Genomic DNA, 25,297 nt, shown 5'->3' with positions numbered 1-25,297 from the left:
ACCATGAGGGAGAAAACTAATGGATACTGCAGAGACAAGAGTGTAAGACAACTGCATTTGCCCTTGTAACAGAAAACCGATGCTCAGAGGTAAAGATACAAGAATCTCTGCTTAATTAAGAAGCAAAGACAATACTTTGCATGGGTCCTGAGGATTGGTCAGAAAAGACCCTGCTTCAATACCATGTAGGATATGCAATTCAAGATGTACAATCTTTGGTTGTGAGGACAGGTGATATTCCCCAATCTTTACAGAAAGACAGCAGCTGGTTTAAAATGCAGACTTTGAGACTGGCCTCCACCCTTCTCAACCTTGCAAAAATCATAAAATGCATGAACTGAAAGTCCTTTGATAATGAATTAATTTGAAATAAATTACATTGTTAGATGCCTTATTTCCTCTGTTTTCACAAAGGTCTGGGGACCTTTTAAGCATTTTTCATTTGTTGCTGTTTTACCAGGGAGATGGGAGCTGTTTTGGTCGTTCATTTTTTGGCCTGTATTTTCAAGCAAAAGCTCAGTCCTGTGTGATAAAAGAGAAAAGGCAAAAGTGATATATGTTTGTGTTCATTCTCACCAGTGTGATAACCTGCTTCAGAAATCCATGTGAACAAGTCACATTTATATATATATACATATACATATATATATATATATAGTTTCACAAGTGTTTCTATTCATGCCAAGCAGCCAAATGTTTCCTGGGCAATAAAAACCTGGTGCACACTGGTATCTGTGTTCCAAACCTCCTGGAGTCACAGAAGAGTCTGCTGAAGAAGAGGAGCAAGCCTCTATGTTTCCTGCTGAACTGGAGGCAGGAAACTACCAGGAGACAAAGCATCAAGTGAGGCTTGAAAAGCTTATGCATTTTTTCCCTGGTGGTGAAGTGGAGTTAAAATACCGGGGTTATAAGAAATAAGCTTCTGCAACATATCCTTTTGTTGACCTGGAAGGTAATGCACATTCTTATGGTGCTCATCAGAAAGCAAATGTAATGATCTTAAGCTCTTGAGGCAGTGCTTGCATCCACCTGCCAGCAGAAACCAGGAAGCACTGAGCAGTGTGTATGTTGCTTAAACTTGCTCTGAAGTGGGTCTTTTAAAAGTGTATCATTATATGGATCTTTGATATCTTGGGAAATCTGTGTATGATCTTTCTTCCCCCTGAGATTCATCTGTAAGTCCAGGGCAATGACACACCAACAAAAAAAAAATCATGTTTGTTCTTTCAGCTTTATACTACACTTATTTTCCATCAGAAGTCTTTGGTCCCTGCTGTAAATCTGTCCAATGCTCCATCTCTCTGATAAAGGCAGCATCTTTTTAGAGGTTTTTTAAAGCCCTGCTGTGAAACACGAAGGCCCTAACATTAAAGCTGTCAGACTCTCAAGTCAGAAGAGCGAAAAAAGGGTCCACATATGCAGCCAGCAAAAGGGGCACAAGAAGGCTGCTATGTTTGCATTATGGAATATGCCTCTGGCCTCTCAAAGTGAAGCATCATTTTGGGAAGAGGAACACCTGACAGAGAAAGGCACCAGGCACCCACTGCAATCACAGAAGGGCCTTGGCTGTAAAAACCTCAGGTATCCCCAGCTGGGGCAGTTTTTCCAAATATTCCACAGAGAAGAGCAGGCCTACTCCATTAATCCAGGCAAGACACGTTTGCCACCATCCCTAAAAACACCGAGTATCACCCATGGTTAAAACCTCCGCTGGCAAATTTTGCACAGGGATGTCTGTCAAAAACTCCACTTCTTCTCCAGCCAACTTGCTCTTTGGGGAAATCCCCCTCACCTCTTCCCTTACTCTCCCTTTCTGCACTGCCAGAATAAAACACTCAATAAAGACGTGTGGCAATTGTCTAACACGACACAATTTGACCATGCTGGATGTTGCTATTAGTGATGAATCCCCAAACAGTTGTTATGATACGGGCAAGGAAATCAGCAACGGGGATGCTGTGTGCTTTCAGGGAGCTGCTCTCAGGCTGCCAGCCCACAGCACCCCAGGGGTTCCCAGCCTGGCTGTTCCTGCTGCTGCTGCAGGGAAGTCCCAGAGGAGGACACAGAGTGATGTCCTTCACCGGCAGCTCAGCTCAGCTCTGCTCTGCTACACCTAAGACTGCCCAAGGCATGGCTGGGGGCCCATGGGTGGGAAGCCAGAGAAGCAAGGAGGTTGGACCCATAGGACAGCCCAAGAGCTTACTTTAAAAAAAAAAAACAACTGTAAACCATCTCCAGAAAAAAAGAAAACAGAATGAAAGAAAGGACTGTAGTGGAGGCAGGAATTAAATTCCACAAACAGGGAACAAAGTCACATATCTGAAGCAAACTCCAGACATCAGCCACTCCTGGAGCCCCCAGAAACAAGAGGCACACAGAAAACTGCCCAACAAAGCCCACCTGCCCTTTCACATGCCGGCATACCTGGCATGAAGCTGGATCTGGCATCCCCTCAGAGTGACCCATGGTTTCCCTGTCAAGCTGCTGTGGGGACAAGTTCAGCTTGGCTGTCTCAACAGGGCAGAATCATAGAATAATTTAGGTTGGAAAAGACCTTTAAGATAGAGTCCAAGCAGTAACCTGACAGTGCCACGTCCACTGCTACACCAAGTCTCTAAGTGCCACATCAACACATCTTTTAAATACCTCCAGGGATGATGACTCAACCACTTTCCAGGGCTGCCTGTTCCAGAGCTTGACAACCCTTTCCATGAGGAAATTTTTCCTAACACCTCACCTAAACCTCCCCTGGTGCAACTTGAGGCCATTTCTTCTTGTCCTAGCACATGCTCCTTGGGAGAAGAGAAAGCCCAGTGAGAGCCTGGCCTGACTCATCCGGCGATCAGCAGAGCTGTGGATTGCTGAAATTTGCTGGGAATTTTTCATGCTAGAATCAGCTGTGTGCTGTGGGCACGCAGCCAAATGGAAAATAAACCCACGCTCAGATGTCTCCAAGCAGCCTCATCTTGAGATAACACAACAACCTCTCTGAGCTAGAATTTGATTTTAGATGCAGCTCTATAGAAATGAAGACATTGAGCTGTCTACAAGCACAAAGAGGGCATGGTTGGTCTCCAACATACTCTCACCTGCCCTACTTCTCCCCCTTTCCCCAGACTCCCAAAGGAAGTAATTTATTGATGACTGTTTCCAGAAATGCCAGAGAAGAGCAAGGACATAAATGTTAAACACACAAACAAGGATTTGTAGAGATGGAGCTTTATGTAAGACTGTAGTAGCTGTAGCATAAAGGAAGTAAAATGTCTTCAACTTCCAAAGTTCTCTTGCCAGATGGATCCATAATTAAATCATTTGCACAACAAATAAAACAGTTGAAGGCTGCTAAATTTTTAGGTAACTGCTTATTCACATTCACACAGGAAGTTAATGAGATGTTTTGGCTAAAATGTTAAATGATACTTCCGTAAAACTATTCCAAAAATCTAAATTTAGAGATGATTGTTACAGTGCTGCAGATGGTTCTGGGACCCTCTCATACTGTTTTATCATTATTTATTAATACTTTTTAATAAATGTATCAACAATAGAATTTAGCCAGTTTCTGTGTATCTCTGCCTCTATTCAGCTCTCATTCACACTGAGCAGAACCTTATTCTACAAGCAATCAGTATCACTGACTTTTGGAAAGTATATTGAATAATCCTTTATTCTGTCATGGCAGAAGACCTTAAAATCATATTTACAGAAATTTAACTTAATGAACTTCTCTCAGTCTATGTTCTGGTGAAGAATATTTTTTTAAGGCAGGATAAGAAGTTTTAAAAAAAATTATTTGAACAGGGACACCTTTGCTTATGTTGTGATTTAATATCATAACTTTCTTGATATTAAAAAGTTAAAATCATCAAGAATTTCAACCATCAAATTAAAATTGAGGGCTGAAAGCTCAACCATCACTCACTTAGCAAGCTCATCCCTCTGCCCTACCAGTTTCACCCTAACAACCCTATTTGATGGGGCAGATTTGAATGGGTTATAAAAGCAGGAAGAATTGAGCCTCAGAAAGTGGGACTTCTGAAATCAGCACTGTCACAATTTCAGGATGGTAGAGTCAAATTAAAAACTGTTAAACCTCAAGTCTGATCTTTAAACAGGAAGAGCAATTATCAAAGTAAAACCTGGTACCTACCCACTTCAGCCAAAGTCTTGATACAGGACTCCACTGAGGCTTTCTGCGTTGGGTTTGGCCAGGTACAGTTGTAAATTCTAAAAGCAGACTGCAGCAGCTGAATAAAAACAGGCTGGTGTGTCTGAAAACAAAAACAAACATGGAATTTTACCTTTAAAGATCTCCTCACAGCTGCCCTAGGGTTTGACACAACATAAAATAAGGGGGTTTTAGCTTGTAGACTCAAGTTATAGCTCCATTAAATTCTCTTTGATCTTTAGGTCTGGCAGGAGCAGAAATCAATGCTGCACCTCTAAAAAGGCCAAATCATGCAATTTTTCCTCAGATTGCCACTGATATCAAGCAAGCACAGTACAGACCAGAAGGACAGAGGAGTCTTTCCCGTTCTCAGCCATGTGTCCCTTCTGTCATAGGACACAGCATTTTCCCTCACACACCGATTTTTCTGCAAGGATACCCCCTCCAATGAATTCACAAGAGCCAGAAGTAACTCTGACCACATTGAGCTGTCTACTGGTCCAGAGACATAAGTGATTAAAATGAAGAATAAGTGTTTTAAAGAGGGATGAAGCTGGTAGTCAGTGGCGTGAGAGGGGACAGAGAAATTAAAGGAGGATGAAAAGAGACAGCATTCCTATGCAGGTTGCAGGAGGCATCTCATTAAAGTCCTGAATAACTTATTTGTCTGTGTCTCTTCTCCTTACCTGGAGGCTGGTGCTGTTGTCTGAAAATGGTGAGTTGAAGAAGCCACTCACAATGTTCATGACAGGCTCAGTGACATATTTCTCCAGAGATGTGTCTGCGTGTTTACGATCCGTGGTTGTGTTACAAACCTGCAGGGAAGGAGGAGGAAACAATGAGATTTAATTCTCCCCAATAAGCAAACTTCATTATTTTGTACTTAGTACAACACACCTGATATTTCTTCTTAATGTAAAAACAAAAGATTTTTATATAGTATCTATCAGAGATAACTATGTTAGAGTTCAAGCTGGATTTGTTATAGCTTATCTTTCTTCTTGGAGGTCCACATTGTTTTTTCCATACCCTTCTCTTCTGAACTAGTTCTTTCTGGCTGCCTGCCTATTCTTTCCCACACCATGAAGAAAATATCCCCCTAAATCAGCGTACTGCATGCCACTTACACATTTAGACAGATTCAAGAAGAAAATGGACCTTTCCTCCCATTGCAGGGCTGGTTGGAAGATGCTTCAGAGACAGATGAGACATAAACAACTGAGGTTAGAAAGATTTCATAGAACATTTAGCTTCTCTCAACAATTAATCACCACAACTGGGTGGCAAAGGTGAAGCTCATTTGCAGGAAAAATGTTTAAAAGGAGGGAAAGAAGGGAAACAGCACACTCAATACCAACAGGCTTTAGGATGGTACTGGAAGAGAGGCAGCATTTCTTTGGGAAACCACATGGGGAAACTACAGAAGCCAAGCTAAAACAATGAAAGAAGGGAATGGATGATACCAGGACATCTCTGGAGCACAGAAGCATGATTAAATGGTGGGAGGAAGTGGGAAGATTTGTACAAAAGGTTCCTGAAGACTCCCTTTGGTACGACACTTAAAGTTTGTTGCTGCGTAAAGATGTCACACTTAGGGAAAAAATACTGGGGTGGATTATGTCCTTCAGTATTTCCTTTATTTCTCTTCAACACTTGTGAACATCTATACAGTCATGTTGACTTTGCATGTGTCAGTGTACACAGTACTGAAAGGAGTCTACAGAGAGCCAAAAACAGTGAGAAAGGCAAGACTGGACAAATAAGTAATACAGACTGTAGTCATACTACCTCTTCAACAGCCTTTAAATAAGCAGTTGTAGTCATGTGTAACAAGAAATGAAGGCACAGTTGTTTTCTCTTTCACCTACACAAGCCAGAGACGACTGCAATGTTCTAGGGAATCTATGCAAAAGCAAAATTTGGTTTGTATACAGACTCCAGGCATAGCCTTTTCATTGCCATCTGTGCATTTAACACATAATCCCAAACCTGAGTGGTACACACTTACCATTACCTGTCTTCAGGGATAGGGAGTCCAGAGAAGCTGAGTGAATTGCTTAAGGTCACAGGGAATAGTTGGTGACAGAAGCAGAGAAATAATCCACAGCACCTGAATCTCACACAGGGCAAAGATTCTCCCTAATTACACACTGCCACTGTCACCACATGACAGCAGTGTCACCAGGAATGTTTTAAGGAAGTTTACTGACACAACATCCAAAAGCATCTGTGTTCAGGATGTGATTGAGCTCAGGCAAACACAGAAGCACCTTGGGTCTAGCATACAAGTATTGTCCTCTAGTAGGCAGAGGAATAACCAAAGATAACTTGAGACCAAGACAAATGAGGAGTTTGCTTGTCTGCTTATCTAAGATGTGTCAGATAAACCAGTCATGCTTCCACAGAGTGCATTTTTTAATCAGCCCAGGAAAGATTTTGGTCAGAGAAGCAACAGTGGCTAAAATGAAATGGCAAACTCATCAGCCCTTCAGTTTTGGGAAAAGTGTGACACCACCACCACCACCCCCAGACCTCATGAAGGCAAATGATTCTGTTAATAATCAAAACTTGTTTAAATTTTTTTTTTTTTTTTAAGAGTTTATAGAACTAAAAGCCTCTGGAAGTTCTTTTGCTTTTAATTAATCTGCATGCCAATTTTGGCTGGAACCAGTAGCTCTGAGCTCAGCACTTGCAATCCCAATAGGAAGACAGGGAGCTGTGCAGTGCAAGCACAGTGTATGCAGAAATCACCAAAACTCAATTCCAAAACACTTTTAAGCATTCCCCTTCAGCTGCCTGAAAAGCAGAGACATATGTGGGAATGCTACGCTGCTCCAAGACCAGACTGAAAAATTCCCAGCACAGAAGGAATTTGGAAATCCTCTCATTTGTTCTTATCCCTCTGCCCTTTGGGGACTGAAAGATCTTCCTCCATGCAAAAAAAACCTTGAAATGCATGAAATGGAGATGAGGATTGAGAAAGCAGTTTTTAAAAACCCCTTAAGAGGCTTTGGGACCAAAACTCACATGAATAATACTTCAAAAATTCTGCAGAGAAAGCCAGGATGACTTTACAGCTGTCAGATCCCAGCTCTTTTCTTTAATCCTGCTCAGACTAGAGCTGCTGACTTACACAGGCTGGGCCACACGCAGGAAAGGGAAGCCTTTCCTTCAGCAGCACCCACTCTGCTCAGCACAAGGCTGTAAGTCACACCCAGCAGAAAGTAGGTTGGCAGAAGCTGTAGAAACAGGGTGTCTTTGAAAGCACAACGGCTTTTGGCAAACCCAGTTTATACACAGATCCGCCTCATGCCTGCTTTGCAATGTATCACGTTGTTGAAAGGAAAGTGACAGCTGGGGACTAAATATTTCCTTCCTCAATCCAGAAACAGATAATAAAAAAAAAAAATCAGTTACTTTTTTTTTTTTTAATATATATCTAAAACAGAAAGAATCCAACCTGAGGATAACACTCGCTGTCTTTCACCTTGGTGCTCTCCAATAACAGACTCAAAGCTCACAAACTCACCCACTGACAGGCATTTGTAGCAGCTAAAAGAAAAGCATTTCCCCTTCCCCCATGCAAAAGCATCCTTTTTAGCTCACTGGAACACAGAGGATCAAAGAGCTCTTTTTCTAAATGCTTTGAAAGCTATTGTAACATCTTTCATGAGGCTGACAGCATTCTAACTGTCCTGATAGCTACAGAACGCTGATGCATTTATAACACATGGGCTCTGTTGGGGCCCCAGAGCACCAAATCTGAACAAATACACTCCATAACCTGGAAAATATGGCTATCCACGGCTGGAGAGCAGGACAGGCCAGAGCACTTCTGACGTGCCTGCAGGAGAGCATACTAAAACTGTATTTTGCCATTCAGTGCCAACAGCACCCGCACACAAAATGCAGCATTAATCATTCCCTCTTCACCTCTGATGACCTGGGGTCTAATGTCTCTTAGGACAGGGGTATGTGAAAACAAGTTCAGAGGTCACCAGCATCAGGACAACCTCCAGCACAATGCAGTTTGTCTCCAGGCTCATGAGAGGAAACCTGGACAGAGCCCTCTTTCTATTTGTCTGCTTCTAGTCCAGGGGCACAGAAAATTGGCCACATCCAAGGGCTAGGGAGGAAGGATCGTCTGTTTGGAAAGTCAGGGTCAGGACGCGTCAGGAAAGGGCAACCCAGAAAGGGAATTAAATAGAAGAAAACACTTCTTGAGGTAAAACCAGTAAGGTTAAAAGTCAGAAGACCCCTCCAAGGATGTTTCTCATTTTAATTTTCAACCCAGGTTGTTTTGTCCAGAAGGGCTTTCACTGTGTAACACAACCACAGAGACAAAATAGCAAGAATGCAGGATTTGTAGAGAACTAATTACTGCTGAAAATGGCTAGCACCAAAAAAAGAGAATGCAAACATCCCTGCCTTAACCTGCTCCCAGGGAAAAAAAAAGAAAAAAAAGAAAAAAAAAAACCACACCAAAAAAACGCACAAAAGAAAATAAAGCTGACCATTTATAAGGTTTCTGTTTCACAGAGAAATTAACAGGTCCCAGTGCCTATTGTACAATACAAGTCTTTGCATTCCTTCTTCTTTTAGCCAGAATTCATGATATTTTCTCCCAATAGGTCTCACAGGAATTATTTTGTGGCCCACTGTTACTTTGGGGTCAATGTCTGCTGCAGGACCAAACTGAGATTCTTTACCTTTTTTCAACAAAATTAAGAATGCAAGGAGTGAGAACTTAAGTATTATAAAATGTAATGGACCATGGACTGGGAAAAACCCAAAAACTTGTGGTTCTACCTCTTGAGCAGGAAGAGCAACACATTTCTTGTCATTAATATTGTAATTATTTATAATTACAGGAAGCATTAACCTCCTAGAAAAGGATATGTAGTGCAGGCTATAATCATTACATCACACTAGCTTCCCCTCATGGCTCTACTATTGTATATAATCCCTGTGAAAGTCATAAGATTTCTCTTGTTTTCTGCCTTCAAAATCCCTGGGAAAGGAAGTTTAATTCAACTTGTAACTTAAAATTTAATTCAACAAGTACTGACACTGTGAGGCTCGCTGAGGACCACAGGAATGGCAGGCTTGTGGTACTGACTGCACCCTGTCACCTCGCAGCTGTAATTTATATCTGAATCAGTATTCTGAGGGACCACAGCTCTACACCTGCCTTTCACATCAGCAATGAGCACGCAGTGACAGGAGAATAAAACACAAAAGCAGAGACTAAAGAAGGAACATGAGCCAAAGAAGATCTTGATCCCTGATCCTCACTGTAACAACAGAATAAAGGAAGAGATTACAGATGTGGGGGTTTTTTAGTCACCACCATAATGACATGTAACACACGTTCCCAAAAGATTCACACAGGCTCTCAACCATGTACACACACCTAATTAATTTCTCTGGAAGAAAAGAGAAAGGCACATGGGTCCCAAGATGCCCTTTTAGAAAGAGAAGGCTGCTAGTAATTAGCAGGTTAAATGATGATGAAGAACATAGGAATGACTGTTTGTTAAACAAACAAACCAACCAACCACACTTATCCTATTGTCAGTTTTGAATAAAAATAGTTAACAAAATAAAAGAAGTGCACAAAAAAAAGTTACTGCTAGTTCAGTTGTCACCCATGACTATTCTGTAATATTTAACACCTGGTGAAGCTTACCCTTGCCATATCAACAAGGAAGTTCTCAAACAGCTTCCAGATATGGTTACTGGCATAGATTTCTTTCATTTCCACTTCAGTGTCCACATAACAGTGGTTAACAAAATTAACATAGGCAATTTTCACCTGCAGGAACAGTGAAAACACAATCACTATGAAATGCAACAGTAAAAACAATTAACAAAATGTTTTCTACCAGCAAAAATACTGAACAATAAAGATGAGCCTTCCAGTACTAACAAACATTCATAACCATAATAATGCATATGTTTGGTTCTGAAGATTTAGGGAGAAGCAGGGCAACACATGCCTGAAAGACCACAGGAGGATAAATGAAAAGGTTTTGCAAACATCCTTACTCTAATGACAAAACCCCCACAAAACAAACCAATAATGATTCTGGTATTTAACTGGTATCAGGACCAGCAAGGCCTGGCTCCAAAGCCAGGGGCTGTCAAAATGCAGGACACCCCTGCACTTGCCAGTTGACTGCAGTGGGTTGAAGCCTTGTGACAGGCTTGCCAAATATAAAATAAAAAGTCTTTTGCAGAGCTGGGACTGCAGTCCCTATATTTCCACAATCCTAATGCAGCACTTGCATTTGGGATCCAAATGGCAGAGAAAGGTTGTGGAGCACTGGGACTGCAGCAACGACAGCACAAGGCTTAGGAGGAGGACTGCAGTTGCACTCCTCTCTGGCATGACAAGTCTGCATGTGCACAGCAAAAAAATGGATATCCAGTGCCCAAAATGTATAGATTAAATATAAACATATGTAAATGCACTGAAAATTTTTTGTCACGGTCAAAGGAGATGAGGTAGTTCCATATGTTTAATGCAGTGAAGAGAAAACTCAGATCAGACCTTTAGGTTTCATTTGTTTGGGCTTTTTTTTTCTAATTACCATCTGTTGAAATTAATGTTAAGGGAAACTTTTGGGCAAAGCAAATATATTCTTTTTAGTAATAGGATCATTTGATCACAAGGGCAATTTTCATGGCACAGAGGGAGTTTTAACTCCTGCAGGCCCCAGTTCTGTTGTTTTGAGCCCCATTTTTGCACCAGGTAATATCACAGTCCTACTTTAGCATGACACATGCAGAATTGTGCCCTCATATGCAGTGAATAAAAACATTTGCAGGACTGCAATTGAGTTTAATGAGACTTCACCCAAATTCCCACTGACTTCAGCATGGACAGAATTTTACCCATCATTTCCGAGAAATTCAGGCAGTGGCAAAACACTGGCTTGACCTAACACTCAGCTGGGTTTTCACAGCTTCAGCCAGAAGTTAGGAGAGCATGAAACTCTGACAAGGGCTGGACAAACCCAAAACAAAAAAAGGTGTCTGAAAAACTGATAAACAAAGCATTAAGGACAAGGAATTTTCTGTGGAATAAATACTGTCTATCCTTTCTCACTTATTCCCATTAAGAAGCACTGCCCATTTCCAGCCGGTTTCCTGTGCAAATATTCAACTTGTCAGTACGTTATAAACAACAAAAACAAAGCATTGTCTGGGTTTCTAAAAACGCGAAGCCTGCTTCCTCCTGCCGTGAATCGTACCTCAGGAATGCAGTCATCATGGGTCACTACTCTCACTATATCATCCAAGGGCAGCAGTGAATTGCACTTGATCTCTGTGTACACATTCTTCCCCTCCGTGCACGCGGCCAGCAGCTCCACCAGAGTGACGTGATACGCCAAGGGCCCGCTCTCGTCGGCTCGGTCTCGCTCCGAACACATCATCTGCAGCAGGACTGGGAAGGATGCTCTGTCGTTGTAGAATATCAACACATCTTCACCGCCGTTTATCAGCTGAGAAACAGATCACAAGGCTTTGAGCACCCTGCGCTGCAATCGTTTTGGACGATTTTAAAGGTCTTTTCCAACCTAAATGATTCTATGATTTTCTTAATTTCTTACTTAAAGTATGCAAAGACTCTCCAGCTAAAACCCAAACAACGAAACAAAATTTGCTCTGATGTGGTTTGCCAAATGAACATGTCAAAACAATATCCAAGGCATTCTGCTGTTGTCAACATAAGTGCAAATCTGGAATAACTCACCAAGGAATGCACTAATGCAAGGAGAATTTGAAGTTTAATTCCTTTGTAGCTCTGTCTTTACCTAAGACAGCATACCATCCTTATTATTCCTACCATCTCAATGTTTGTGTAAAGTTAATTAATTATCCTCACCTCCTACTGGGAAGCCAGGATGCATTATTATCCCTGTTTCCTAGATAGGCACTTGAGGTGCAGTGAGATTAAATCTTCCACGCTGCCTCACACAGAAAACTTGTGCTTCACCCAGAATTGAACCCAGCTTTTCCCCGCCCTTGCTCAACATTGGAAACAAAGGGGGATTCTTCCCATCCTGTGCAAATTTGGCAGGTGGGTCATGACTTTGTCAGTGTCATGCCAGCACTTTCATTTAACAGAAAACTGGTGTATGTGATAAATATTTGACTCTTCTACAAGTGCTCTGCTCATCTCAAGAGGATCCAGAGTGGCACTGGATGCTGGCAATCCCATCTCAGCACATCTCACTGAAGAGTTGTGCTCTAACCCTGTTTGGAATCCTCTCTCCATCCCTGTCCTGTGAAGCACAATCCACTCTCAATGTGGGTGAAAATAAGCTCCCACAAACCCCCTCATAGTACAGAACACACCCTGGCAGCTCGAAAATCGCACTTATTTTGTGAATTAGGCACTTGACCTATTCCGGTCCATACATGACGTGAAATCCCAGCTTACTCAATTCAAGGGTAGTCATAAAGGTTGCTGGAGCTGCTAAGAAATGGGAAAGCAGCAAGAACAGGAATTAAAATTAGTCTCCCAGAATGAAAAGTCAAGAAACATTTCATTACACTTTCTAGGGTTTTCAACACTTCAAATTTTGAATTCACAGCTTTTCTGTTTGTGCTTTCCCCATTTCTTGCTTATTTTTACTTTGACATTTGGCTGGAGTGAATTGTGAATTCAGTCTTTCCTGCAATTCCTATTTCTCATTTATCTTTGGGTTTGTAAAGTATTTCTATACCCATGACTTTTCAGACATTTTCTGGACAATCCACAGCACAGGGAAAAAAAAAAATTAAAGGGACAAGAGCTTAGGACAAAACAACCCAGCAGCATTTTCTGCCACTAAAGTATATTTTCAGCAAGTTAAGAATTCTATGGAAATATAATAAAGCTGGTCAGTATTGGAGAAGCTGTTGATGCTCTACAAAATATTACTCCAGAATACTACAGGTAATAGAAGACTCTGCTGCCACATTGATCTGGCTCAAAGTAAACTCTGCTTTCCCTTCTGTAATAGTGTTTGCACTGACAGGCAGGGTTCTTGCAGGAACCTCAAAGCCTGCTTGTAATGAAAAAAAGTGCCCTAAGGAACCTTTCAGGTTGGTAAGTATCATTGCAGACATGGAGACCAAGGAGATGAGAACAAGGGAATCAGCCAGACTGGGGATGTCCGATGTATTTGATGACAGTATTCTCTTGCCATGCCTTCATCTGCATGCACTTTCTAGAACGTGTAAATACGAGGTTTATCCTTCACTCCCTGTAAACAGGAATAAGCTACAGAGTTTCACCCACTTCCTGTGGGTGAAAGAAAATGCAGGAGGAGCTGAGGCAAGCTGCACAGTCATATTCTGTCTCGTCTTGTGGTAAATTGTTTATGTGCCCCATCTGGCGGCACAGGAAAAGCTACATCATTTGTTTAAGGTCACAGAGTACATCTCAGTTGTCTACAGAGAAACTGTCCCGACTCTGTGGCAAGTTCCAACCATTTGTTCCCTTTCGAGTGGATTGCCATTCAAGTGCCATTCAAGTTTCACAATCAGCATCCTTTTCTAAGAAATCATAATTACTTACCTGTAATTTCCTACTTTTTGAAAAACTGATCATTATCTTACCCTGTTTCATCAAAACAGGGTTGCTCCCTCCCCCCAGGAAGTTCCTGCAGGACTTATGATGTGAATCCCATATCCAAGTTCATCTCTACTTTCATCATGGAGTCAGCTTGAAAATGCAATATGACAGTTTATCTCTGTGGTACTATAGGTCAATAGCAAAATATATTTCAATTGAGAAAAATCTAAAAATTTTGTTTGATGATTAAAAAAAACCCTCTACAAGAGCCTTTGGTGGAAGCAGAAAAATCTAAAACCACAAAGGCACAAGAAGTGTTTGAATTATGTAAATCAAAGGCTTGTAATTGATATTGCATGTTAAAATACTTCACTCAAATTGAAAAGGTTGAGGTGAATTTCATTAAAGGTTATCCATGTAGGCAGGAGCTTTACTTTCTTAATTAGAAGTTTTTCCTCTTGTTGCTGTGGAATAAAATTTCAGTGGGAATTAGTTTTATTCATACCACAAAAAATTAAATCTTATCTCTTATTTCTTTGTGAAGACATCTCTTAAAAAAACCAAACCAAGCCAAAAAAAAAGCGCTTTGTAAAGCAAATAAAAATGTTCCTTGGACTCTAATCCTACCATGACTTTTCACCATATTCAACTTTACCCACTTATTAATCTCAAGGAACTGTTAACATAATTACAGTTAAATGCACAAGTGTCTGCAAGTTGAAGACTTCATTTATCATGCTTACAATATATCAAATCCTAATTGCAGAGAAAATCAATTAGGTATTTTCCTAGGAAATCTATCGGCATAAAGATTTGTCCACAAACCACTTGGTGGAATTTACTGGGTCAGACTCTGAATCCAGCTAGTTAAAGCTAGAGCAGCTCTACTGACCCTCACAGAAATCCTCTGAAATAAAACAAAACAAAAAAAGGCAGAAACTAGAATTTAGAATTGCTACATGCTAAAAAAAAGGTCTACAACACTATTTAGACAAATCCATAGAGGTAAGAGCCTCTTATATGGCAAACCCGTGCCACAAGAGTGGGTAAAAATGATCCTAAATTACATTACAGGAAAATGAAGGTTTATGTAACTCTGAGATTTCCATGCTACATCCTCTACAAATAGACATCTCTGTATCACCATGCTAACACTCGTGTTTTCTTTCTAGTAGTTATACAGATGGCCTTACAAAATTAGATCAAACTCCCAAAAACGTCTGCTAAAATATTCATTATTTGTGACGCTGCTTAAAATTCTAAAGCGAGGATGCCATTATATCTCATTGGTATCAAGAGCAGGAAAAACAGCCTCAAAATACACAAGTGATTAACATGTGAAGCCTTTGCTTACCTCTGTCATTACCATGTCCTGGCATTTTTTCACATATTTGCCATCTGCTTTCACGATGGTCTGCAGGAATCGCAGGTACTCCACGTGCCGGCCGTGGGTCTCGATGCAGTGCACAAAGTGCTGCACCACCCTCTCACTGATCTCGTTGCACAGGAGGTAATTATTCATGAAGATGTGCCTCATGGTCTCAGCTTCCAGGAGCTGAACAGATCAAAAACAGCCTCATGAGCAGAGCAGATTTGCTTAGAAATTGAGAGAGGCACGGGATTCTCAAGTAGAGGAAGGCTCACTGGTAAAGGGAAACTGGAGAAATCCTTTTCAGTGATCTCAGGGTCCAGCTTCCAGTTTTGATGGGATTTCTCCACATTTCCCTTTGAGTACAAACAGTCCTAAAGTGGGCATAAACCAAACCCGTGTCCATGTGGAAGGTGAACACACACACATACATACACACTACACTGCTAGAGCACTCTGCAGGGGCTTTGGAGTATGAGACACCTGAGACCACACTGGTCCCACTCACCACCAAACTTTGCAATGAGGCCACCAAATGAGATGATGAGCTGCTCTGGCTCACTCTGGGGCTCACAGAGGAGGCATTTCCAGCAGGCAAATCCCTGCATATGCAGCCTGATCAGTCTCAAAGAGAATCTCTCTTTCCATATTAACTCCAGAGGGAGCCTAGCGCTGTGTATCCGTGAGCAGCATGGAACAAGAGGAACAGATTTGGAGCAAGAAGGGATGCTGCTGAGGACACAGCACCCAGACTTTGTGCATTCTTGCGGCTTTTGGTACAGGTTGCTCCCTTGGACTAAAGGCTCCTGAGGGTCAGGTGTGCTCCTACAGTATACATGTCTGTTTAGGGTCATCTGGAAGGAATCCACATCGAGTTTGCTCCACAATGTGCACAAAAGCCCAGTAACTGGGATGGATGATTAGGAAATCAGCTTCAAAAGAACAGAAATATAAGGGCAAGCTGGCTCCACACTTGGCACCCAAGTGTCAGTGTTGGATGTGATGGAATCCAGGCTCTGGTTCCCACTGTGGTCAGCTAAGAGCTGCTCACTAATGTCACAAAAGAGCATAAATGAAAAACAACGGAACAAATGGTTCCTAATTTGCACAGGCCAGGGTCTGCAATCCTCATACTCACAACTCCTTCTTATAAAAGCATGTGTTACTCAGTAGATCCACTGAGCAAGTGTCATTCTATATGAATATGTCTGTAAACACACACACAAATATATACAAAGGGATTGTGATTAAAAAGTGTATTGTAAAGACAATGATTTAATAGAAGGTCAAACTTTAGATTAGTTGGGTCTGATTCTGTTGTCATGCAAGGTCACAGCAGGCACAGCATCTTCTGCCTCGACTTTACAATCCATCACTGAGTGAGTCAGGATGAATAAAATCGGAGTCAAGTTCAACACAATGATGTGACACATATTCATAGATCCTTCCAGTAAACCCCGCAGGTTTTTGGGTTTTGTTTTCCACTTTTAAAATGGCAACATTAAAGCCAATGACATAAAAAGCAACACTAAGGGAAATGAGACAGGAGAGAGAAGGGGAGGCATAATTTAGTGAAATTATTTATTTAGCACTGGGATGTTTCAGCAAAACCAAATTAAATTCCGATTATCATATTCTACTTCAAATGAAATACTTACCCCTGGAGTTAGGAACAAGTTGAGATTTTTGTGGAGGAGAACTTGATTCTGAGGATTTCCTCGACAGAAATTCTGAAGGAAAGTGTGGGCTAGATTCATAACTTCATTCATCTTTTCATCACTCTGCAGGAAGAAAGGACAAACAAAATCAGCTGGTTGTACCTAAACATACTTGTTAAAACCACACAATATCAATTCAGCCAGGAGCAAACCACTTCTCCTGAGCCTTTATAGGGCAGGAATTCTCCCTCTGGCAAAAGCAACTGATGTAGTTTCCTTCAGAGTCCATTAGCAGCTTACTCTGAATCAACATGACCATAGGGAGTCACAGGTAGGAGCACAAAATCAAAGCAACATTTCTTCATGTGTGGTTATAATTTCCTAGTTTAAAAAAGTGCTAAGGTACTTGATTTAAATAAAAAACAAAACAAACCAAGAATGTCTCTCTGCATTAATTTTAAGTCTTGGCAAAGGTTTGGCTTTTCTATAGCTACATACAGAAACAGATGTATGTGTGCATGTGTTCATACATGTTCTCCCACACAAATATATCTCTAGTTTCATCCCCATTTTATATTCCTCTCATGGAGTATTCTAAGTATGATTTGATGAACCACCTGTATGGACAAGCACTGTTTTACTGATGACAGCTGAACCCAGTGTCTGTAACATAACACACAGGAAAATGTAGCCCTGCAGAGGTTTTACTTCCTCTCAGTGATTCCTAGAAGACCTAGGAAAATGTGCTCTTTCAAAGCCTATCTAGTTCATTCATTTGCATGCTCAATTCCACCAAATCAGTAACAAATAACTTTATCTTGTGAAAAATATGGCAAGAGGAACTAGGTTAGAGATACCCACCACAGAAACAAGTTATTTGAGATTTGATCCATGAAAGCTTTTGGTCCTAAGGTTTGCCTGCTTCAGGAATGGGTACAGGCATGACAGTGCTGTGACATCCAGGTACCCAAGGCAGTAAACATTAAATTTTAAATAAAACTGTGCAGGCAGCCATATTTATACTGAGCCCAAACTCACTATTCTTAAGGTAGAAAATAACGTCATCATTTCATGTTTGTACCACAGCTGACAAATCGGCTTTTTAAAAATATTCCTTTTGATTCTTGGGCCTGCCAAGGCCTTTCCCTTCCTTGAGTTCATGTTCTCTACCACTAAAATTAGGAAAATAACCTTTTCATAGGGGATCTGCAGGAGGTCCAAGACTACCAAGTGGGCGCCCATATTTTTCAGTAAACGCTGCTGTTGATTCCGACATTTTTTATTCTGAACACAAAGTTTGCTGAGTCGAATCAAAATCTACAAATTAAAAAAAAAACCAAACAAACAAACAAATAAATAAGCATGCAAGCAAAAAAAGAACCAGTCATGTTGCACAAAACCAAACAAAGACACTTTCCTTCAAAATAATTACTAAATCTACTCATCAAGCAGGTATGTCAAGCAAGTTTCTTGGCAGTTATACTAACCTCTTTAACAATATTGTAGTTATTGCTTTTAATGCTGTCTATCTGGGGTTTTTTGGTCCCATCCTGTATTGGGCTCAAAATATTTGACTCCTGTAAGAAAGAATACATGACAAGTGGAGATTTATTGCAATTTCCTCAACACAAACAAATTGCATTTAATAGCAGCAAGTGACAAAGTTTTACAGCAGCTCATAAGGAATTGATATAACACAGATAATAAAGACTCATTTATTCTTTATCCAGTGGCCCAGTGAGTGAAAAGATTTACATTCAAGTCCTTCCTTTGTTTCAAATTTCCAACATTATTTGAGGCAATTCCTCTATGTCTTCATGCTTCTGATCATTCTGAAAGTATGTCCCTAAATTGCAGACTAGACACACCAAGGAATTTAAATACTGCGAGAACATGGACCAAAAGCGTATTTCAGTAGTGATCACACGTTCCAAAAATCTGTTAATACAGCTGGAAAGATTACAAATTCTGTGTATATGAACACTAAAAAGTCTGGAGAAAGAGCTTAAGACAAGCTCTGCAGCTAAGCAGGGTGGAGTTCTCAACAGCACAGGAACAAGTAGCATGTGGAAATTAGAGACGTTCCTCCCACGAAGGAGATGCTTCTGCCTCTATCTCTGGATGATGCAGGAAAAGATTTGAAAACAAATAGGAACCATATGTTAAACTGCAGCATCAAGTCATGACGCCGTATGCTCTGGGCCCTGGCTCCTGGAAAGCCCCAGCTGGGTATGATAAATAAGAGAAATCAAGTCAGCAAGGAACTGCCAACACCCACGCACCTTTCCATGCATATCTCTCAATCAAAACAAGGGAGAACATGTACACAAATACTGCCACTAAGAATACTGGCAGTATTGGGGGCTTTTCTGCTGTCAGCTGTGGTAAGACATTCTTAACTGGAAACAAAAAAAAATTGAAATATTGGACTTTGGATGCTGAAGTTATGAAGCATGAAGAAAAACTGTAGCAGATCTTGAGACTGACTCACAGTATGACCACAAGGATGTAAACCACTGTTACAGCATTAAAAAAAAAAGAAGAAACAGGTGCACTTCTGAGTTTCATTGTGTCCTCAAACTTTCTACTGTTTTAGAAAAGAGAAATACACTAAAACACACATGTCCACGCCAAGCTGAATGTTTATATGTCCTGAAACCTCTCTCTGAACTTCCTTAGCTGATGGTGAAGTTAAGGAGTTCTATAAATCCCATCTGGTCCTAATTTCCAGTGAGGTAAGAACAGCTGCACCACTTGGCCATGGAAGCTGTTTATAAGTGTCAGCACTGCTGTTCAGCCATGCTGATCTATGTAACAAGAGTGGATTTTATTTGTTTAGGTTTGTTAGTATGCAGGCTGCCATCTCTCTAGCTGTTTGAATCAATACTTTGGGAGATATTTCAGGCTTTTTGCTATAATTAACCACCCTCCTCCCTTCTGGGATTGTGGGTTAACCAAGATTAATTTACCTGTTAGTTGTATCAGCATTCTTCCTCCATCAAAGTAGTTTTATAATCCATGTGAACTATATGTCTTACCTGGAAGTCCTGATCAGTATGAAACTGCTGAATCTATCCTTTCTCTTAACAAACTAAAAAATTGTTTATTGAACCCATAAGAGTATGCCAGGGATGTAGTTACCAAGAGATAATCACACCACTGGGATCCCCAAGACACTCAGTTGCATATCTGGCCTCGTTATGCCCCATGATAGAAATTCTCCGTCACACTTTTCCACAGGGGACAGGCAGGCATAGAGATCTCTGTGAGAAAGGTTCTCACCCGAGTTCCCTACCTTTAGGAGATTTTATTTTCTGAAAGAGGCTACCTCCTCACTCCATAAAATTCCTGGAATAACACTCTGCATCAGTCTTAGATCCTTTCTTGCTAGCCCCCCATGGAGACCCAGATTCCAGCACTCACTCTGAGCAGTTCCCCACCACTGAATAGTCTCCCTCATCCCAGCAGGACAGCAGTGCAAGGCCCTTGTCAGTGTCCCCATGGCACAGCTTTGCCCTCCATAGGCTGTATTTCCTTACCAGGGGAATGAGGGACACACAGAATTCTCAGTTCACAACCTCAACCTCTACATGATGTTTGTTCAAACATTCCCAGAACCAAAGCAAGGTGCCAGAGACCAGAAAAGACAGGAAGTAAGGGAACACCAGGTGCTTACAGGTGCTGAAAGTTTAGAACACCTGAAACCTCGCTGGACTTTCTCAGCAGATGGCAAAGATGAGGAACTCTGTCAGTGCCACTATTGCAGCTTCATCTTAAAGTCCTTTCACTGAGCCTGTTTCTCTGCCTCAGAGCTCTGTTTCTGGTGCTACACCACCAAAGCATCCTCCAGGGACAAGACAATAAAAATCACACTTTCCATGGTCTGTGGTAGCTACACAGACCCAGAACACCCTTCCTAGAGAGAACCAAGTGAACAGGCTTTATCTGATTTTCCCTTCTCAAGCAGGGCTCTTATGTGAGCTCAACTTCAGCATTTCTTCCTAACCCTATTGGTGTCTCATTTATGTCTGACCTAACTTGAAGTATTCTTTCCAATTCTGATCTCCAGTCCCTATCAAGGCAGTTCTGCATGGATGTAAGATTTGCCATTTTTCCTGTGGAGAACTCTGGATACTTTCATAAGAACAAGGCCTTTTCTCTACAAATCCCATTTCTGTCCATTTCAAATCCATTTAAGTCATATGACTTAAAAAAAGAAGAAATAAAAGGCCCACAGGTTATGATACTAAGGTGAAAACAATTACCCAGGAAGACTCAGGCAAAAAAAAAAATATATATTTTTAAACTCTTATACACATCTTTCAACAGGCTTCATGTGACAACAGAAACTGGGGCTTAACATAAGAGTGTTCTGGAATATCATTTAAGTCCTTGTGTGCACTTTAATGTTGTTTGGGAAAAATTAACCACAGGCAAATGAAGCATATTCCCTAAAGACCTAGAGGCTCATCCAGCTCTGAATACCCAGTATCCATTCCAAGGAAGTGTGGATCTCATGGGATTTTTATCTGCTTAAACTAGCCACCTGCTTCACATGTTGCAGATTATGCTCAACATCACACCCCCTACATCTGACTTAAGGCCTCAAAGAGAGTACTGACTATCTAATATTACTTATTTGCCAGGTAAAAACACCTCCTTGCTGTTAAAGAAGAATTTAGCAGGGGAAAAAAATTAGGGACAAGATTCTGAGCTTTGGTAACCTGGCAGAGCTCTCAGGGAATTACCAGCAGATGATCTAACCAGGAGATTACGTATTACTGCTCTGATACAATAATCTCTCTGATCTGCTAGAGATAATATTGTGCATCTACTGAAGCACTGCTAAGCCATACAGACCCACAGGTGCCTCATGGGAAAAAAACCACTCAAAATATCCCATTGAGAGATGCCTCTGTTTCAAACACATTGTTTTGCCCCCTTTTCCTGGAGTTTCCTTGCTATCAGGGCTACGCACTGGAATAAATTACACTTTAAAAATGTATTACAGCTAAAAAACTTTGTAATCCTGATGCAATCCTGTTTTCTATTTCTCCATTACCTTTTCAATTCATGAAATACATAAAGGAACATTTTCTTTCCTACTAGAGCTGTGCTTGAGGAAAGAAAGAAGGAAATACCACATACTTAAGCTCCAGCTCCAGATTCCTCCCTAGTTTTGACACCACTAAAGATGTGTTGTCAGAACATCAGCTAAGATAGCTCAGAGAAAGAGTAAGACCTACACTGTTGCAAGAATTTGGGATTCTTCCTTTAATTGTTGGATTTGCCCCTGCATGAAGCCACAAAAAATCTGCTTTTCCATCTAAAAGGCCCCGTGTGTGTCACAGACATTTGCAAGCATCCTCTCTCTTCTCTGTGGCTCCAGCTTTTTCCTAATGTGTGGCCTTCACAATGCACAACCTCTACTTGGCTTTCTACTTCCCTGGTGGCTTCCTTACCCATCTTTCTTGACACCAGGAAAGAGAACAAGGAAAATGCTGTGTCAGAAATTGCAGTTGTTGATCTCTCCTCACCTCCTCTGATAAAAATGGGAAAGTGGGAATAAATATTGGTGGGAAAGCCTACTCTATCTACTTTTATGCCACAAACCTCAATCACAGCTACACTATCAGAGTATATCCTGAGAAAGTGGTATGACAAGGGCCAAAGAAACTAAGACATAAGTTCACCTACAAAATCTCAACATTCTTAGGTCAATTTCGTGTTTGGTGAAGAGTGGAATTACTTGTGATGTTTGAAAACATGGGTTTGATTGTGCTCCTCTCCCTGTGTTGTAGGACACTGTCTACTCTTTTCTTCCAGCAAGTCAACCCAACTGCCAGCACAAAACTCCCAGATTATTCCCACAGTGCTGCTGCACACTGTGGCTTGCACCCAGAAAGGAAGGCAGCTCTGTGACATAAGAATGCAGTTACTGAAAGCAGCAGGAGAGAATATTGAACACATTGATAACAGAGGTGTTATTTCCTTTCCTGTCAGTTCCTGAAGCTCAGCCAGAATACTTCACATTCTCGCTTTGCCACTTTGCTTAACCAGACCGTGATTTTGCAGCTGTTCATTAAACTACCTACCAATATTGAAACAATTCTGACAGCAAAGGCTTTAAACCCACCTCCATTGGCTCTTCTCCCCCTTTGGTTTGACTGTCGCCCACCTCTCCACTCTCATAATTGCTGCTCTTCTCAACCCACAGTTCAGATTTTTCTACCGTCAGACGTAGCTGATCAAGATCAGCCTTGATTTGCTTGTAGTTATCCACATCTTGATTGGACACCAGCAACTGAACCTGGAAATGGAGAAAATTGTAAAGCTATTACAGCAGTAGCACCAGCACTTATGGCTGGGCAATTTTCTTGACAGTTCCCATTCTAAGCCTCTCTTTCCAGGTGCTTTGTGCAACCTTCCCTATGCAATTGAAACATGGCACACACAGGCTTTTAGCCCCCATTCATCAAAAACCTTCAACAGAGCCAGAGGCTGTAGTTGCCCAAAACAGGATAGTTACATCTTTCACAACATCCTCTCACCTTCTTGAATACACTGCAAAACATTTTCAGCACAGGAGATTTACAGGCTTTTGAGTTCTGTGCAGAGTGAGCTCTGATGCACTGATTATGATGCTCATGGTATTAAATCAATACAGTTACACACTATTAAAGCAATAGTTAGAAACAGCTAATGCTTCAGCACTGTACTTCAGAAGAAAAAGAAAAAAAAAGGATGGTATGACAAGGGATCAGGGCATCCAAAGAAAAGTCAGAATGGCCAGCAATTTTAATCATCTCCTACACCACCATAATCAAATATTGAAAAATAACAGACTTTAGTACTGTTGGGCCAACTTAGAGAAACTTCTCTGAATATAGCTGACAGACTGACTTTCAGGTTCATTGAATTTCTCACTATCTGAGTGGTTGCCACTTATTAAGATTAATCTCATTTTTTTCCTTTTCTTGTACTGCTCAAATTATCTGGGTTTTTTTCACTGTTATGTGTAGTTCTTGATTTAGCATGACCTACACATTTTCTTTCTTTGTAACACTCTCTGTTCTCCCAAGATTATTAATGAAGATAATATTCCAAAAAACTAACAGTTTTACAGTAAATTAATAAACACTATTAAGAAATCATACTCATGTAAAAGATTAAGGTCACTGACAACACTGATATGGATGTTCTTTTTAAAACCACATCACATCCACGCAAATATTCACTATTTTGTAATATGAAGTTTTCACCATAATCATCTCTCTTGGCTTGGCAAAACCTTGTTATTTTACAGAATTTATGAATGCTACTCAACTGCAGGCATTCTTATTCCACGTGCTCTACAGTCTTTTTTGTTTATTTCTCAATTAGCCTTTTCCATCCTTCACAAAAACACATTAAGCAACTCAGTCCTTGCTTACCTGGGAATAACAGCTATTTATTCAACTAACTAGCACAGCCTAACTTTAAATACCTGGTGGGAGGCCATTATGCTGCACAACAAAAACATTAAACAAAAGCTTTTCAGGTCTTTATCATTGATCTGTTTGCGCAGGAGAGAAACCTCCCCATCTTACATAACGATGAGACAACACGCTACCGAGCTCCTGAAATAAGCATCAGATGGTCTTATCAACATATGTTATAAAGGGTTACGTAACAGAGGCGTCTCTGTCATGCAGCCCCATGACATCAGATCTCCCCATCCTAATCCACGGACACATGGAGCTTGCATGTGCACCAGAGGGAAAGAATAAAAGCTGAAAACAGGTTTGGCTCTATCCCTGCCTTCCTGCTATTTGGGCATAGCTGCATCAGGAAGGGGAGCCCCATGCAAACACACCTGTATTAGAATTAGAAGCACCAGGTGAATAACAAAATAACAATACCTGGCCTAAATGGCCCTGAAGACAGGGAAGTCTCACTGTTGACACGGGGAGACTGCTTGCCAAACATGAGGCCCTGGTTCTGTCCCTGAGGGATCACTGTGAGAGGCTCACCATGGACCTACGTTTTCCCTAATGGATGCAGTGCCAGAAATAACCATTTCTGGGGGCACAGAACTATAATATACACCAGAACATATGGCCAAAGAAGTCTGCTGATACTGGGCCTCTATGGAAATTACATAGTCGTGCAACAAACAGCAATTTAAGTAGCAGAGCAGCCTTTGGACAGGCTCGCTGCATTCAGTTTCCTGGGATAACACCCAGTCCATCCATACCTGTTTGAATGCTTGCAGAACTTCTGCTCTCTGGCTGAAGTGCTTGAATAGGAGGTGCAGAGCCCCTGAGAGCAACGGGGGGTAGTCGTGCATGATGAGGTGAATGAGGACGCGTAAAAAAGTTCTGCCCCCTTCATCATCAAGCTGAACTGCATTCTTCTCCTTTCTGCAACAGAAATGGTGGGAAAAGGACCAAATAAAGTCAAGTAAATAAGAAAAAATAAAAGCTTTTGAGATAAACATGCCTCTACACACAATCTTCACTTGACAGAGCTCTTAAAACCAAATCAAATACGCT

The 25,297-nt window shown here is 41.1% G+C and overlaps 1 protein-coding gene across 2 annotated transcripts in view; it reads right to left on the bottom strand.

Moving 5' to 3' along the window:
• ITPR2 (inositol 1,4,5-trisphosphate receptor type 2) overlaps positions 1-25,297 on the bottom strand; it is a gene marked incomplete at its 3' end in the record, with an annotated part of 242,672 nt that overhangs the window by 120,115 nt on the left and 97,260 nt on the right. For both annotated transcript variants that reach the window (XM_082280065.1, XM_082280066.1), the window contains 10 exons: positions 25,000-25,165; positions 22,900-23,073; positions 18,251-18,340; positions 17,955-18,080; positions 16,764-16,886; positions 15,091-15,291; positions 11,425-11,676; positions 9,858-9,983; positions 4,855-4,983; positions 4,151-4,271 (listed from right to left, as the gene is read on the bottom strand). In XM_082280065.1, coding sequence (XP_082136191.1) covers positions 4,151-4,271; positions 4,855-4,983; positions 9,858-9,983; positions 11,425-11,676; positions 15,091-15,291; positions 16,764-16,886; positions 17,955-18,080; positions 18,251-18,340; positions 22,900-23,073; positions 25,000-25,165 — 1,508 coding nt within the window. The remainder of the gene's footprint in view (positions 1-4,150; positions 4,272-4,854; positions 4,984-9,857; positions 9,984-11,424; positions 11,677-15,090; positions 15,292-16,763; positions 16,887-17,954; positions 18,081-18,250; positions 18,341-22,899; positions 23,074-24,999; positions 25,166-25,297) is intronic.

Source organism: Coloeus monedula (genome assembly GCF_965178545.1).
Source record: "Coloeus monedula genome assembly, chromosome: 4".
Lineage (NCBI taxonomy): Eukaryota > Metazoa > Chordata > Aves > Passeriformes > Corvidae > Coloeus > Coloeus monedula.
Note: the sequence above shows the minus strand (reverse complement) of the source record. Positions and strands in the feature narration are given on the sequence as shown.